We start from the raw sequence: 17,892 nt of genomic DNA on the forward strand, positions 1-17,892 counted from the left end.
AGCAACAAACACAAGGAGAATGCAAGCTAACGCAGTGTTTTATATAAAATTCATTGGACGAACGTTAATGATGAGCGTTTTACGGAAAGGGGGAATACAATTTCCGAATTTTCCCCGTTCCGACGGCAACAGGCGCTAAAGCGTTTAACCAATGAAAAATGTACGCAAGAAAATTCACGACTTTTGACGGGTTGCGTGTTCCTTGTGTGGGGTGCTGTGTTTCTTGCTCCTAGCTTTCACGAGATTTTGTTTCCAAGATAACGTTTTCAAAAGCACAAAATAAATAAATTTCCCATATGTCAATCCACTAATTGTATGTTCCGCGTTCTATGAAATATTATTTCAGTAAATATTGTACAGTGGCAAACTCATGAGTGACAGTGGCCTACTTATGAGTGTCAGTGGCTTACTTATGAGTGTCAGTGGCCTACTTACGAGTGACAGTGGCCTACTTATGAGGTGCAGTGGCCTACTTATGAGTGTCAGTGGCCTACTTACGAGTGTCAGTGGCCTACTTATGAGTGTCAGTGGCCTACTTATGAGTGTCAGTGGCCTACTTTAGGAAGGAACAGTGGCCTACTTATGAGGAACAGTGGCCTAATTATGAGTGTCAGGCGACTACTTATGAGGGACAGTGGATTACTTATGAGTGTCAGTGGCCAACTTATGAGTGTCAGTCGACTACTTATGAGGGACAGTGGCCTACTTATGAGAATCAGTGGCCTACCTATGAGGGACAGTGGCTTACTTATGAGTGTCAGTGGCCTACTTATGAGGTACAGTGGCCTACTTATGAGAGTCAGTGGACTACTTATGAGGTACAGTGGCAAATTTATGAGTGTCAGTGGACTACATATGAGTGTCAGTGGCCAACTTATAAGGAACAGTGACCTACTTATGAGTGTCAGTGGCCAACTTATGAGGAACAGTGACCTACTTATGAGGAACAGTGGCCTAATTATGAGTGTCAGTGGCCAGCTTATGAGGAACAGTGGCCTACTTATGAGGGACAGTGGCAAACTTATAAGTGTCAGAGGCCTAGTTATGAGGGACAGTGGCAAACTTATGAGTGTCAGTGGCCTACTTATGAGTGTCAGTGGCCAACTTATTATGAACAGTGGCTTACTTATAAGTGTCAGTGGCCTACTTATGAGGTACAGTGGCCTACTTATGAGAGTCAGTGGACTACTTAAGAGGTACAGTGGCAAATTTATGAGTGTCAGTGGACTACATATGAGTGTCAGTGGCCAACTTATAAGGAACAGTGACCTACTTATCAGTGTCAGTGGCCAACTTATGAGTGTCAGTGGCCTACTTACGAGTGACAGTGGCCTACTTATGAGGTGCAGTGGCCTACTTATGAGTGTCAGTGGCCTACTTACGAGTGTCAGTGGCCTACTTATGAGTGTCAGTGGCCTACTTATGAGTGTCAGTGGCCTACTTTAGGAAGGAACAGTGGCCTACTTATGAGGAACAGTGGCCTAATTATGAGTGTCAGGCGACTACTTATGAGTGTCAGTGGCCTACTTATGAGGTACAGTGGCCTACTTATGAGAGTCAGTGGACTACTTATGAGGTACAGTAGCAAATTTATGAGTGTCAGTGGACTACATACGAGTGTCAGTGGCCTACTTATGATTGTCAGTCGCCTACTTTAGGAAGGAACAGTGGCCTAATTATGAGTGTCAGACGACAACTTATGAGGGACAGTGGATTACTTATGAGTGTCAGTGGCCAACTTATGAGGAACAGTGGCCTACTTATGAGTGTCAATGGCCTACTTATGAGGAACAGTGGCCTACTTATGAGTGTCAGTGGCCTACTTATGACGAAGAGTGGCCAACTTATGAGTGTCAGTGGCCAACTTATGAGGAACAGTGGCCTACTTATGAGTGTAAGTGGCCTACTTATGACGAACAGTGGCCTACTTATGAGTGTCAGTGGCCTACTTATGAGGAACAGTGGCCTACTTATGAGGAACAGTGGCAAACTTATAAGTGTCAGAGGCCTAGTTATGAGTGTCAGTGGCCGACTTATGAGAAACAGTGGCCTACTTATGAGGGACAGTGGCAAACTTATGAGTGTCAGTGGCCTACTTATGAGTGTCAGTGGCCTACTTATGAGGGACAGTGGAAAACGTATGAGTGTCAGTGGCCTACTTATGAGTGTCAGTTGCCAACTTATGAGAAACAGTAGCCTACTTATGAGGGACAGTGGCCTAATTATGAGTGTCAGTGGCCAGCTTATGAGTGTCAGTGGCCAACTTATGAGGAACAGTGGCCTACTTATGAGTGTCAGTGGCCAACTTATGAGGAACAGTGACCTACTTATGAGGAACAGTGGCCTAATTATGAGTGTCAGTGGCCAGCTTATGAGGAACAGTGGCCTACTTATGAGGGACAGTGGCAAACTTATAAGTGTCAGAGGCCTAGTTATGAGGGACAGTGGCAAACTTATGAGTGTCAGTGGACTACATATGAGTGTCAGTGGCCAACTTATAAGGAACAGTGACCTACTTATGAGTGTCAGTGGACTACATATGAGTGTCAGTGGCCAACTTATAAGGAACAGTGACCTACTTATGAGTGTCAGTGGCCAACTTATGAGGAACAGTGACCTACTTATGAGGAACAGTGGCCTTATTATGAGTGTCAGTGGCCAGCTTATGAGGAACAGTGGCCTACTTATGAGGGACAGTGGCAAACTTATAAGTGTCAGAGGCCTAGTTATGAGGGACAGTGGCAAACTTATGAGTGTCAGTGGCCTACTTATGAGTGTCAGTGGCCAACTTATTATGAACAGTGGCTTACTTATGAGTGTCAGTGGCCTACTTATGAGGTACAGTGGCCTACTTATGAGAGTCAGTGGACTAATTAAGAGGTACAGTGGCAAATTTATGAGTGTCAGTGGACTACATATGAGTGTCAGTGGCCAACTTATAAGGAACAGTGACCTACTTATGAGTGTCAGTGGCCAACTTATGAGTGTCAGTGGCCTACTTACGAGTGACAGTGGCCTACTTATGAGGTGCAGTGGCCTACTTATGAGTGTCAGTGGCCTACTTACGAGTGTCAGTGGCCTACTTATGAGTGTCAGTGGCCTACTTATGAGTGTCAGTGGCCTACTTTAGGAAGGAACAGTGGCCTACTTATGAGGAACAGTGGCCTAATTATGAGTGTCAGGCGACTACTTATGAGGGACAGTGGATTACTTATGAGTGTCAGTGGCCAACTTATGAGTGTCAGTGGCCAACTTATGAGTGTCAGTGGCCTACTTATGAGTGTCAGTGGCCTACTTATGATTGTCAGTCGCCTACTTTAGGAAGGAACAGTGGCCTAATTATGAGTGTCAGTCGACTACTTATGAGGGACAGTGGCCTACTTATGAGAATCAGTGGCCTACCTATGAGGGACAGTGGCTTACTTATGAGTGTCAGTGGCCTACTTATGAGGTACAGTGGCCTACTTATGAGAGTCAGTGGACTACTTATGAGGTACAGTGGCAAATTTATGAGTGTCAGTGGACTACATATGAGTGTCAGTGGCCAACTTATAAGGAACAGTGACCTACTTATGAGTGTCAGTGGCCAACTTATGAGGAACAGTGACCTACTTATGAGGAACAGTGGCCTAATTATGAGTGTCAGTGGCCAGCTTATGAGGAACAGTGGCCTACTTATGAGGGACAGTGGCAAACTTATAAGTGTCAGAGGCCTAGTTATGAGGGACAGTGGCAAACTTATGAGTGTCAGTGGCCTACTTATGAGTGTCAGTGGCCAACTTATTATGAACAGTGGCTTACTTATGAGTGTCAGTGGCCTACTTATGAGGTACAGTGGCCTACTTATGAGAGTCAGTGGACTACTTAAGAGGTACAGTGGCAAATTTATGAGTGTCAGTGGACTACATATGAGTGTCAGTGGCCAACTTATAAGGAACAGTGACCTACTTATGAGTGTCAGTGGCCAACTTATGAGGAACAGTGACCTACTTATGAGGGACAGTGGCAAACTTATAAGTGTCAGAGGCCTAGTTATGAGGGACAGTGGCAAACTTATGAGTGTCAGTGGCCTACTTATGAGTGTCAGTGGCCAACTTATTATGAACAGTGGCTTACTTATGAGTGTCAGTGGCCTACTTATGAGGTACAGTGGCCTACTTATGAGAGTCAGTGGACTACTTAAGAGGTACAGTGGCAAATTTATGAGTGTCAGTGGACTACATATGAGTGTCAGTGGCCAACTTATAAGGAACAGTGACCTACTTATGAGTGTCAGTGGCCAACTTATGAGTGTCAGTGGCCTACTTACGAGTGACAGTGGCCTACTTATGAGGTGCAGTGGCCTACTTATGAGTGTCAGTGGCCTACTTACGAGTGTCAGTGGCCTACTTATGAGTGTCAGTCGACTACTTATGAGGGACAGTGGCCTACTTATGAGAATCAGTGGCCTACCTATGAGGGACAGTGGCTTACTTATGAGTGTCAGTGGCCTACTTATGAGGTACAGTGGCCTACTTATGAGAGTCAGTGGACTACTTATGAGGTACAGTGGCAAATTTATGAGTGTCAGTGGACTACATATGAGTGTCAGTGGCCAACTTATAAGGAACAGTGACCTACTTATGAGTGTCAGTGGCCAACTTATGAGGAACAGTGACCTACTTATGAGGAACAGTGGCCTAATTATGAGTGTCAGTGGCCAGCTTATGAGGAACAGTGGCCTACTTATGAGGGACAGTGGCAAACTTATAAGTGTCAGAGGCCTAGTTATGAGGGACAGTGGCAAACTTATGAGTGTCAGTGGCCTACTTATGAGTGTCAGTGGCCAACTTATTATGAACAGTGGCTTACTTATGAGTGTCAGTGGCCTACTTATGAGGTACAGTGGCCTACTTATGAGAGTCAGTGGACTACTTAAGAGGTACAGTGGCAAATTTATGAGTGTCAGTGGACTACATATGAGTGTCAGTGGCCAACTTATAAGGAACAGTGACCTACTTATGAGTGTCAGTGGCCAACTTATGAGGAACAGTGACCTACTTATGAGGGACAGTGGCAAACTTATAAGTGTCAGAGGCCTAGTTATGAGGGACAGTGGCAAACTTATGAGTGTCAGTGGCCTACTTATGAGTGTCAGTGGCCAACTTATTATGAACAGTGGCTTACTTATGAGTGTCAGTGGCCTACTTATGAGGTACAGTGGCCTACTTATGAGAGTCAGTGGACTACTTAAGAGGTACAGTGGCAAATTTATGAGTGTCAGTGGACTACATATGAGTGTCAGTGGCCAACTTATAAGGAACAGTGACCTACTTATGAGTGTCAGTGGCCAACTTATGAGTGTCAGTGGCCTACTTACGAGTGACAGTGGCCTACTTATGAGGTGCAGTGGCCTACTTATGAGTGTCAGTGGCCTACTTACGAGTGTCAGTGGCCTACTTATGAGTGTCAGTGGCCTACTTATGAGTGTCAGTGGCCTACTTTAGGAAGGAACAGTGGCCTACTTATGAGGAACAGTGGCCTAATTATGAGTGTCAGGCGACTACTTATGAGGGACAGTGGATTACTTATGAGTGTCAGTGGCCAACTTATGAGTGTCAGTGGCCAACTTATGAGTGTCAGTGGCCTACTTATGAGTGTCAGTGGCCTACTTATGATTGTCAGTCGCCTACTTTAGGAAGGAACAGTGGCCTAATTATGAGTGTCAGTCGACTACTTATGAGGGACAGTGGCCTACTTATGAGAATCAGTGGCCTACCTATGAGGGACAGTGGCTTACTTATGAGTGTCAGTGGCCTACTTATGAGGTACAGTGGCCTACTTATGAGAGTCAGTGGACTACTTATGAGGTACAGTGGCAAATTTATGAGTGTCAGTGGACTACATATGAGTGTCAGTGGCCAACTTATAAGGAACAGTGACCTACTTATGAGTGTCAGTGGCCAACTTATGAGGAACAGTGACCTACTTATGAGGAACAGTGGCCTAATTATGAGTGTCAGTGGCCAGCTTATGAGGAACAGTGGCCTACTTATGAGGGACAGTGGCAAACTTATAAGTGTCAGAGGCCTAGTTATGAGGGACAGTGGCGAACTTATGAGTGTCAGTGGCCTACTTATGAGTGTCAGTGGCCAACTTATTATGAACAGTGGCTTACTTATGAGTGTCAGTGGCCTACTTATGAGGTACAGTGGCCTACTTATGAGAGTCAGTGGACTACTTAAGAGGTACAGTGGCAAATTTATGAGTGTCAGTGGACTACATATGAGTGTCAGTGGCCAACTTATAAGGAACAGTGACCTACTTATGAGTGTCAGTGGCCAACTTATGAGGAACAGTGACCTACTTATGAGGAACAGTGGCCTAATTATGAGTGTCAGTGGCCAGCTTATGAGGAACAGTGGCCTACGTATGAGGGACAGCGGCCTACTTATAAGGGACAGTGGCCTACTTATGAGGGACAGTGGCAAACTTATGAGTGTCAGTGGCCTACTTATGAGTGTCAGTGGCCAACTTATTATGAACAGTGGCCTAATTATGAGTGTCAGTGGACTACTTATGAGGGACAGTGGATTATTTATGAGTGTCAGTGGCCTACTTATGAGTGTCAGTGGCCTACTTATGAGAGTCAGTGGCCTACCTATGAGGAACAGTGGACTAATTATGAGTGTCAGTGGCCAGCTTATGAGGAACAGTGGCCTACGTATGAGGGACAGCGGCCTACTTATAAGGGACAGTGGCCTACTTATGAGGGACAGTGGCAAGTTTATGAGTGTCAGTGGCCTACTTATGAGTGTCAGTGGCCAACTTATTATGAACAGTGGCCTAATTATGAGTGTCAATGGACTACTTATGAGGGACAGTGGATTATTTATGAGTGTCAGTGACCTACTTATGAGGAACAGTGGCCTAATTATGAGTGTCAGTGGCCAGCTTATGAGGAACAGTGGCCTACTTATGAGGGACAGTGGCAAACTTATAAGTGTCAGAGGCCTAGTTATGAGGGACAGTGGCAAACTTATGAGGGACAGTGGCCTACTTATGAGAATCAGTGGCCTACCTATGAGGGACAGTGGCTTACTTATGAGTGTCAGTGGCCTACTTATGAGGTACAGTGGCTTACTTATGAGAGTCAGTGGACTACTTATGAGGTACAGTGGCAAATTTATGAGTGTCAGTGGACTACATATGAGTGTCAGTGGCCAACTTATAAGGAACAGTGACCTACTTATGAGTGTCAGTGGCCAACTTATGAGGAACAGTGACCTACTTATGAGGATCAGTGGCCTAATTATGAGTGTCAGTGGCCAGCTTATGAGTGTCAGTGGCCTACTTATGAGGTACAGTGGCCTACTTATGAGAGTCAGTTGACTACTTATGAGGTACAGTGGCAAATTTATCAGTGTCAGTGGACTACATATGAGTGTCAGTGGCCAACTTATAAGGAACAGTGACCTACTTATGAGTGTCAGTGGCCTACTTATGACGAACAGTGGCCAACTTATGAGTGTCAGTGGCCAACTTATGAGGAACAGTGGCCTACTTATGAGTGAAAGTGGCTTACTTATGACGAACAGTGGCCTACTTATGAGTGTCAGTGGCCTACTTATGAGGAACAGTGGCCTACTTATGAGGAACAGTGGCAAACTTATAAGTGTCAGAGGCCTAGTTATGAGTGTCAGTGGCCAACTTATGAGAAACAGTGGCCAACTTATGAGAAACAGTGGCCTACGTATAAGGGACAGCGGCCTACTTATAAGGGACAGTGGCCTACTTATGAGGGACAGTGGCAAACTAATGAGTGTCAGTGGCCTACTTATGAGTGTCAGTGGCCAACTTATTATGAACAGTGGCCTAATTATGAGTGTCAGTGGACTACTTATGAGGGACAGTGGATTATTTATGAGTGTCATTTGCCTACTTATGAGTGTCAGTGGCCTACTTATGAGAGTCAGTAGCCTACCTATGAGGGACAGTGGCCTACTTATGACAGTCAGTGGCCTACCTATGAGGGACAGTGGCTTACTTATGAGTGTCAGTGGCCTACTTATGAGGTACAGTGGCCTACTTATGAGAGTCAGTGGACTACTTATGAGGTACAGTAGCAAATTTATGAGTGTCAGTGGACTACATATGAGTGTCAGTGGCCTACTTATGATTGTCAGTCGCCTACTTTAGGAAGGAACAGTGGCCTAATTATTAGTGTCAGACGACTACTTATGAGGGACAGTGGATTACTTATGAGTGTCAGTGGCCAACTTATGAGGAACAGTGGCCTACTTATGAGTGTCAATGGCCTACTTATGAGGAACAGTGGCCTACTTATGAGTGTCAGTGGCCTACTTATGACGAACAGTGGCCAACTTATGAGTGTCAGTGGCCAACTTATGAGGAACAGTGGCCTACTTATGAGTGTAAGTGGCCTACTTATGACGAACAGTGGCCTACTTATGAGTGTCAGTGGCCTACTTATGACGAACAGTGGCCTACTTATGAGTGTCAGTGGCCTACTTATAAGGAACAGTGGCCTACTTATGAGGAACAGTGGCAAACTTATAAGTGTCAGAGGCCTAGTTATGAGTGTCAGTGGCCGACTTATGAGAAACAGTGGCCTACTTATGAGGGACAGTGGCAAACTTATGAGTGTCAGAGGCCTACTTATGAGTGTCAGTGGCCTACTTATGAGGGACAGTGGAAAACTTATGAGTGTCAGTGGCCTACTTATGAGTGTCAGTTGCCAACTTATGAGAAACAGTAGCCTACTTATGAGGGACAGCGGCCTACCTATAAGTAACATTGGCCTACTTATGAGGGACAGCGGCGTACTCATAAGGGACAGTGGCCTACTTATGAGGGACAGTGGCAAACCTATGAGTGTCAGTGGCCTTCTTATGAGTGTCAGTGGCCAACTTATGATGAACAGTGGCCTAATTATGAGTGTCAGTGGACTACTTATGAGGGACAGTGGATTACTTATGAGTGTCAGTGGCCTACTTATGAGTGTCAGTGGCCTACTTATGAGGGACAGTGGAATTCTTATAAGGAACAGTGGCCTACTTATGAGTGACTGTCGCCTACTTATGAGAGTTAGTGGCCTACCTATGAGGGACAGTGGCCTACTTGTGAGTGTCAGTGGCCTACTTATGAGGGACAGTGGCCTACTTATAAGGGACAGTGGCCTACTTATGAGGGACAGTCGCCTACTTATGAGAGTTAGTGGCCTACCTATGAGGTACAGTGGCCTACTTATGAGTGTCAGTGGCCTACTTATGAGGTACAGTGGTAAACTTATGGGTGTCAGTGGCCTACTTATGAGTGTCAGTGGCCTACTTATGAGGGACAGTGGCCTACTTATGAGTGTCAGCAACCTACTAATAAGGGACAGTGGTCTACTTATGAGTGTCATTTGCCTACTTATGAGTGTCAGTGGCCTACTTATGAGAGTCAGTAGCCTACCTATGAGGGACAGTGGCCTACTTATGACAGTCAGTGGCCTACCTATGAGGGACAGTGGCTTACTTATGAGTGTCAGTGGCCTACTTATGAGGTACAGTGGCCTACTTATGAGAGTCAGTGGACTACTTATGAGGTACAGTAGCAAATTTATGAGTGTCAGTGGACTACATATGAGTGTCAGTGGCCTACTTATGATTGTCAGTCGCCTACTTTAGGAAGGAACAGTGGCCTAATTATGAGTGTCAGACGACTACTTATGAGGGACAGTGGATTACTTATGAGTGTCAGTGGCCAACTTATGAGGAACAGTGGCCTACTTATGAGTGTCAATGGCCTACTTATGAGGAACAGTGGCCTACTTATGAGTGTCAGTGGCCTACTTATGACGAACAGTGGCCAACTTATGAGTGTCAGTGGCCAACTTATGAGGAACAGTGGCCTACTTATGAGTGTAAGTGGCCTACTTATGACGAACAGTGGCCTACTTATGAGTGTCAGTGGCCTACTTATGAGGAACAGTGGCCTACTTATGAGGAACAGTGGCAAACTTATAAGTGTCAGAGGCCTAGTTATGAGTGTCAGTGGCCGACTTATGAGAAAAAGTGGCCTACTTATGAGGGACAGTGGCAAACTTATGAGTGTCAGAGGCCTACTTATGAGTGTCAGTGGCCTACTTATGAGGGACAGTGGAAAACTTATGAGTGTCAGTGGCCTACTTATGAGTGTCAGTTGCCAACTTATGAGAAACAGTAGCCTACTTATGAGGGACAGTGGCCTAATTATGAGTGTCAGTGGCCAGCTTATGAGTGTCAGTGGCCAACTTATGAGGAACAGTGGCCTACTTATGAGGGACAGCGGCCTACCTATAAGTAACATTGGCCTACTTATGAGGGACAGCGGCGTACTCATAAGGGACAGTGGCCTACTTATGAGGGACAGTGGCAAACCTATGAGTGTCAGTGGCCTACTTATGAGTGTCAGTGGCCAACTTATGATGAACAGTGGCCTAATTATGAGTGTCAGTGGACTACTTATGAGGGACAGTGGATTACTTATGAGTGTCAGTGGCCTACTTATGAGTATCAGTGGCCTACTTATGAGGGACAGTGGAATTCTTATAAGGAACAGTGGCCTACTTATGAGAGTTAGTGGCCTACCTATGAGGGACAGTGGCCTACTTGTGAGTGTCAGTGGCCTACTTATGAGGGACAGTGGCCTACTTATAAGGGACAGTGGCCTACTTATGAGGGACAGTCGCCTACTTATGAGAGTTAGTGGCCTACCTATGAGGTACAGTGGCCTACTTATGAGTGTCAGTGGCCTACTTATGAGGTACAGTGGTAAACTTATGGGTGTCAGTGGCCTACTTATGAGTGTCAGTGGCCTACTTATGAGGGACAGTGGCCTACTTATGAGTGTCAGCAACCTACTAATAAGGGACAGTGGTCTACTTATGAGTGCCAGTTGCCTACTTATGAGTGTCAGTCACCTACTTATGAGTGTAAGTTGCCTACTTATGGGAGATAATGTTATATATCCTAATGTGAACGGGATTTATGTAGTGTGTTCTCTCTACGAGCATTTGTGTATGGACCATTGAATTGGGAATAATACTGCTAGAATTACAATTACGATTTCGGTTGCCATGTTTACGCGGGACCTGTTCTGATAAGACTGTACGAAATTCATCTTTATAATTAGGCGGTAGAGCCATCTATATTTTGTAAAGTTATACGGCTAAAAATAAATAATTATTAGCTAACTCACCGTAATTTGAGTTAAAAAGGATCATGTTGACAGTATAAAATTATTTTTAAACAACTTCAAAGGTTTGTTTGTTACTAGTAATCATACATTTAAATTTCGCGAAAAAATTCAATTGCAATATAGTCGCCACCACTAGAGACAGATGCCACCACTAGAGACAGATGCCACCACTAGAGACAGATGCCGCCACGGTAGAACGATAAAGTTGATAAAGTCTCCTTATAGAACGAAATTCGTCCCGCGCCAGCCAGATTTAGTTGTACCTCTATTTATTCCGAACTCAATGGTATGGACTAAAAATTTATATTACCAGAAATCAGTATAAAAATTTTACTTTAAAAATCGATTATACCGGAATAAAAAGTTTCATTTAGCAAATAAAATTAAAATAAAAAATGATGTGTTATCTGTACATATTTTAAAAAGTTCTAAAAATAAAGAACCAACGATAGAGTAGTATAAATATACAGTGTGAAGCAGAGTTCAGTTATTAATCAACGACTTACTCACTCGTTAATTTCATCTCTAAAGAGCTGCGGAAGAAATTGTACTTTGTGCGATATGATTGTGTTAATCTCTTTCCTTACGTTGGCAGTCATGGTAATAATAACTTAAATTATATCCTTATCTTAATGACACCGTGACGTTCGTCATTATTTTACATGTATGTTCAGGTTCTGTGTCAGAAATCCATTGACGTTGAAACTCCGCATGCTGTTGAAATCGCCGCTCCGATGCCCTTGGACATGGCCCCGCCCTTGAACACTGGTCAGGAACCAACCTTCGAATTGCCAGCTGCCGTCTTCGACATCCCTCAACCGTCCTTGTCCCTCGTCCAACCAACAATTGAGATGCCCAAAGGCGCACCAGAAGTGCACGATGTTCCCCACGCCAACATCGGCTTCTCTGGGAATATCATGAAGGAGAAGAAAGTGATCCTCAACATCCCTTCGCCGGTCATCGAGGCTCCGAAGCCCATCGTCCAGACCAAACCCGCCCTCTTCAGAGTGCCTCAGGCCATCTTCGTCATCCCCAGTCCCGTGGTCCAGCACAAGCCAATTGCCCCACACTCTGATCGTGCACCGACCAGAAGTGAACCTGCAACAGTACCACGTGGCGATTCCTCAGATGAAGGTCGTCAAGGGATCCAAGTCCGCTTACACCCAACCCATCCCTGAAAGCTACAAAATTAAGAATTCCGGTCCCGTTTTCCCGAATGTGGGTTCTAAGATCCAAGATGTCCAGGGTGTTGGTTAAATCATCGCGGACATGGAAGCATCCAAGGCGGCTTCCTTGCAAGAGGCCAGGGACATTGTCAAGAAGAAATTCCACAACAAGGTGGCCCGCGTCTCGAAGACATTCCACGGGGCGGTATGAATTTAATGTACCGTCTTAGAGCGTTGATAGTTGATTTTAAACACTGTATTTATTCCTGTAAATATTTATCATCATGTAAATAGAAGAATGCGACACGGAAATAAAGCTAGATTTTAAAACGAAGTTTTCTTCTCACCGGTATTCAAACTTACTGCCGAATTTGACTGTGGTATTAACATTTTAGCACTTTATCGGTTATTCGGTGGTCATATTATTTGGTTACTTTTGTGTTATGGTTAAGAAACTTGAGAGTAGAAGAAAAGTAAGGGCGAGACATCGACCCCGGGGACGGGGTCAGGTTCGGGATCGGGGTCCGGGATTTAAGGGGGGAAATGGGGGTAAAATCGTCGAAAAGTCAATGTATTTAGGGTATTTCTCGCGACGATTTGTTTTCCCGTATATCAGCATATTGTGTCCAGGCCAACTTGTTCATTTATCTACGCTTATCTCGAAAGATACTTGAACGTATATCTTATCAAGTTTTATCGTACGGAATAAGTTTAAATGATGTAAAAATTGATAACCTAGGCGACGCGTGCGTAGATTACCCCGGGGGACGCGGTTAATTTGAATTTAAGAGTGTTTTGACGTCATGGAATATTCGTTGTTAAAGTAGAATGGAAATATTTTTAAACTTCATTTTAATATCATTGTAGTACTTAAATATGCTTGACACTTGAACCAATCTCACGAGTATTTCTTAAAACGAATATCTCGATCGCGTTTTATCGTACGAAATAAGTGGAAATTATGTAAGTTGTATGATACTTGATAACCTAGGCAGGAAGATAGCGCGCGCGTGCGCGGATTACCTGGGAGGCGCGGATTGCCCGGGCGCGCGGTTAATTTGAATTTAAAACATGGATTCCCTCTCCGAAATAATTCATGTACCCAAAATTGGACCGCAAGTTTTTTTCTTTTAGGGGAATCTCTATGGGAGTTAAACATTACAATAGCAATACGTAACTGAACGAAGTCCAGGTTTGGGGTACTTTTGGTCCGAAATGGGGTACATAGGGCCGAAAATGGTGACTTTGGTCGTTTTAAGGGTACTTTTGGTCTATTTTGGTCCATTTTTGGGTACATCAGAAAAGCAGTTGGAAAAACGAAGAGCCTTATTTTTTTTTCCACCCATCTCCAAACTTTTGGTTCGTTTTAAGATTTGGGAAATTTTCCTTTCGTGGCACTTTCAAAACCGGTGAGGAAAACGACTTTTGCTGAAGCTCCTAACTTAGATTTCCAAAATTTTACATTTCTACGATTAAATGCCTTTAAGCGCCATCTACTGAAATGAGTTGTTATTACCAATACACAGAAATAGGTTGCTTTATTCTTAGCAAAGGTACAGAAACTATATTTCCATTAAAAGACATACACAGGAGCCGGGAGTAGTGGCTCACTCCTGTAATCCCAAGCGTCAGGGAGGCAGAGTTTGTGGCCGTTTGAGGAAGACCACCAATCCCCCAACGGGTGGTCGGAATACTTCCGCCACGGGTGTCCTCACCCCTGTCCCCACGTATCCTCCCGTTGGCGTGGCCGTTACACATATCTCGCCCTGATTAATCAAATGGACGAGAGGACTGAATTGTCCCACACGTCACAATCGACTAAAAAAAACATACACAGGAGAGATCTAGCGGCCACGCGAACCCCAAAAAGTACTCTAATATTTTTTGTGACATAAACACAAGTTTGAGTTCGAAGAGATCAGGTCCTACCACCTTCGGAACGCCCTGGATAGGAACTCCATCAACAAATAAGTTTAACGGGCATAGGCTAATTATCTACAATCCATAGGTTGGAAGTTTCTTTTCAAGTACGGTAGGCTTAATTCTTAGCTGAATTCCTTATATCATTAGTCGAACGTGTAATAGGCGATTCTGAAGTGTAATATCGACCAATACCTGTGCGAAAGCAGGGGCGTAGGAACCAGGGGGGAAGGGGGGCAGAATTTTGCTGGGAGGGGCAACTAATGTTATTGCCCCCTCCAACCTTTTGGTCAGTTGAAATATTCAAAAGGCTCAAATTGTCATTTTAAAAGCATATAAATCGTAAAGAACCTCAACTGTGTTAAAATTTCAGTCTTTTCCCGTCAATTTACACAGTAGTAAAAAGTACACACGCATTCGAAGAAGGTACACTCCATTAAAAATTCAAAAACATTCTCCAGACCACTTTTCGTTTCTCTTTGCCCCCTCCGACTTTTAGAACGTTCCTACGCCCCTGTGCGAAAGATAAATATTTTAGGCACGCGCTCTTCGTATATTAATAGACTGTGGCTTGCGTGATTAAGCACGCGCGTTAACAATTAAAAAAAGAAGTGCGTGCTCAAGAGTAGAAGAAAAGTAAGGGCGAGACATCGACCCCGGGGACGGGGTCAGGTTCGGGATAGGGGTCCGGGATTTAAGGGGTGAAATGGGGGGTAAAATCGTCGAAAAGTCAATGTATTTAGGGTATTTCTCGCGACGATTTGTTTTCCCGTATATCAGCATATTGTGTCCAGGCCAACTTGTTCATTTATCTACGCTTATCTCGAAAGATACTTGAACGTATATCTTATCAAGTTTTATCGTACGGAATAAGTTTAAATGATGTAAAAATTGATAACCTAGGCGACGCGTGCGTAGATTACCCCGGGGGACGCGGTTAATTTGAATTTAAGAGTGTTTTGACGTCATGGAATATTCGTTGTTAAAGTAGAATGGAAATATTTTTAAACTTCATTTTAATATCATTGTAGTACTTAAATATGCTTGACACTTGAACCAATCTCACGAGTATTTCTTAAAACGAATATCTCGATCGCGTTTTATCGTACGAAATAAGTGGAAATTATGTAAGTTGTATGATACTTGATAACCTAGGCAGGAAGATAGCGCGCGCGTGCGCGGATTACCTGGGAGGCGCGGTTAATTTGAATTTAAAACATGGATTCCCTCTCCGAAATAATTCATGTACCCAAAATTGGACCGCAAGTTTTTTTCTTTTAGGGGAATCTCTATGGGAGTTAAACATTACAATAAAGCTAATAGGTCCAGTTTGGGGTACTTTTGGTCCGAAATGGGGTACATAGGGCCGAAAATGGTGACTTTGGTCGTTTTAAGGGTACTTTTGGTCTATTTTGGTCCATTTTTGGGTACATCAGAAAAGCAGTTGGAAAAACGAAGAGCCTTATTTTTTTTCCACCCATCTCCAAACTCCAAAAATTTATTGCTATAATTTATTTATCCCTTCCGTAGGTATAAAATAAGATAAAAACCACTTACCTATATTTTAATTACGGTAAATTAAAAATACTTAATTAGTGTATTAAGTTACGTTTAAAAGAACCTTTTGTAACAATTCCAATATGTAAATATAGGTATAAGGATTGAAAAAATACTTAAAGTGGTTTTACTGATAAACTCTAAAGGAATTTAACTTTAAAGGGTATCTTAGATTATTGTTTTTAATTTTATTCAAGTTGGAAACGTATTAAGAGTCCTTCAAAGTACTATAAAAGGATTTTATTTACGAACTTAATTCATATTTTCTTCAAACTTTCAATTCGCTTTTATTACTATTTAAATACGGTAAAATATAATTCTTATACACAAATATAGTCAGAAAGATACTATAAAACACTAAAATTAAAATTAAATTAAATTTGTGTGGATAAGATTTGTAAATATCATTTTGAAACTAATAACTTTCACGCTTTATTTAAGTCAAGCCAATAAAAACAATTACCTATATTTTAAATACGGTAAAATATAAATACATTTCCGATATGTAAATAGGTAGAATAACACTATGAAAAGTTCCTTTTTCTTCTTTTAATACGACAACACACAACTCTGATACGCAAATATATAAAGAAAATATAAAAAAATTACTCTACGTTCGATACGTTAAAATACATTTCCGATACACAAATATAGATAAAGAAATACTATAAAATGTAAAAAGGTAGAAAAATACTACACATTAACCATTATGAATTTAAGCTTACAACATCCTTCACGTATAGAGCATAACATATATGTTCAGAGTTAACTTGTTTCCTCGTTATCTTTATCGCATGTGTTTTAAATAGCGTATGGAATAAGTTAAGAATGTACTGAAATGGTGTATGTTTAAGCCTCGTAGAATAAAGAGTAAAACATATGTTCAGAGTCGGCTTGATTACTAAAGCGAATAACACAGAGACGTTTCCGGTGTAGTCACGTAGGAAGAAAAATACTACAACACTCTCTATACTCTACATTCAACACGTTAAAATATACTTCCGAAATGCCAATATAGGTAGTAAAATACTACAAAATCTCTATACTTTACCTTCAATACGTTAAATTACATTCCAATATGTAAATATAGGAGGAAAAATACTACAAAAGCCTCTTTTCTTGGCGTTCAATATGTTAAAATAGATTTCTGAAATGCAAATGTAGGTATTAAATACTACAAAATCTCTATACTCTACCTTCAATACGTTAAATTACATTCCAATATGTAAATATAGGTAGTAAATACTACAAAAGCCTCTTTTCTTGGCGTTCAATATGTTAAAATAGATTTCTGAAATGCAAATATAGGTAGTAAATACTGCAAAAGCCTCTTTTCTTGGCGTTCAATATGTTAAAATAGATTTCTGAAATGCAAATATAGGTAGTAATTACTACAAAAGCCTCTTACTCTACGTTCAGTACGTTAAATTAATGATATGCCTCCGATCGAATCGTTCATTTTTTCCTATTTAAATATACGCATTTAAATTAGAATTGCTTCTAGTGTTCGGCAGTCGATTAATTTTTATCCACAAATTTTCCTAATTATTTAAAAAACGTTGGTAAAAAGAATATCATTTTAACTTATTTAATTGTGTTTTTTACCCAACCAAGCATTTATTTGAATAAAAGTGGTATTTATTTAAATAACCAATAGTTAAATAAAAATTGTTAAATGTTTAAATAATCGAAAGTGAACAAGCCTATTTTTTAAATAAAACAAACAGACTTTAGAGTTGATAAGATTTGTAAATATCATTTGAAACTAATAATTTTCACGCTTTATTTAAGTCAAGCAATTACATTTTTAAAAATGAAAGAAGTTAAACAAAATAAAAATTGGAAATATTGTAAATATTTTTAGGTAATAAAGAAATTAAGAAATGTTTTAATTAAAATATCTTTCAATTTCTACTACATTTTTAAAAATGAAAGAAGTTTAACAATATAATTATTCTAATATAATTTCAAAATCAGGTATTATTTAAAGTACAAATGCATAATTTAGTGAAGCAATTCTTATTTA

The 17,892-nt window shown here is 41.9% G+C and overlaps 2 protein-coding genes across 3 annotated transcripts in view; one reads left to right on the forward strand and one right to left on the reverse strand.

The window, feature by feature from the left end:
- Window positions 1–17,892, reverse strand: part of LOC149949537 (uncharacterized) — a 113,961-nt gene that overhangs the window by 29,583 nt on the left and 66,486 nt on the right. The gene's annotated exons all lie outside the window — the stretch shown is intronic.
- LOC149949538 (uncharacterized) lies at window positions 11,737–12,701 on the forward strand. Its single transcript, XM_090167844.1, has 2 exons — window positions 11,737–11,823; window positions 11,898–12,701. Exons 1-2 carry the CDS (start codon window positions 11,785–11,787, stop codon window positions 12,399–12,401), a joined length of 543 nt encoding a protein of 180 aa, XP_090023970.1. The 5' UTR covers window positions 11,737–11,784; the 3' UTR covers window positions 12,402–12,701.

This window comes from Leiobunum rupestre, chromosome 3 (genome assembly GCF_980474605.1).
Source record: "Leiobunum rupestre chromosome 3, qqLeiRupe1.1.hap1, whole genome shotgun sequence".
In the NCBI taxonomy this organism is placed as follows: domain Eukaryota; kingdom Metazoa; phylum Arthropoda; class Arachnida; order Opiliones; family Sclerosomatidae; genus Leiobunum; species Leiobunum rupestre.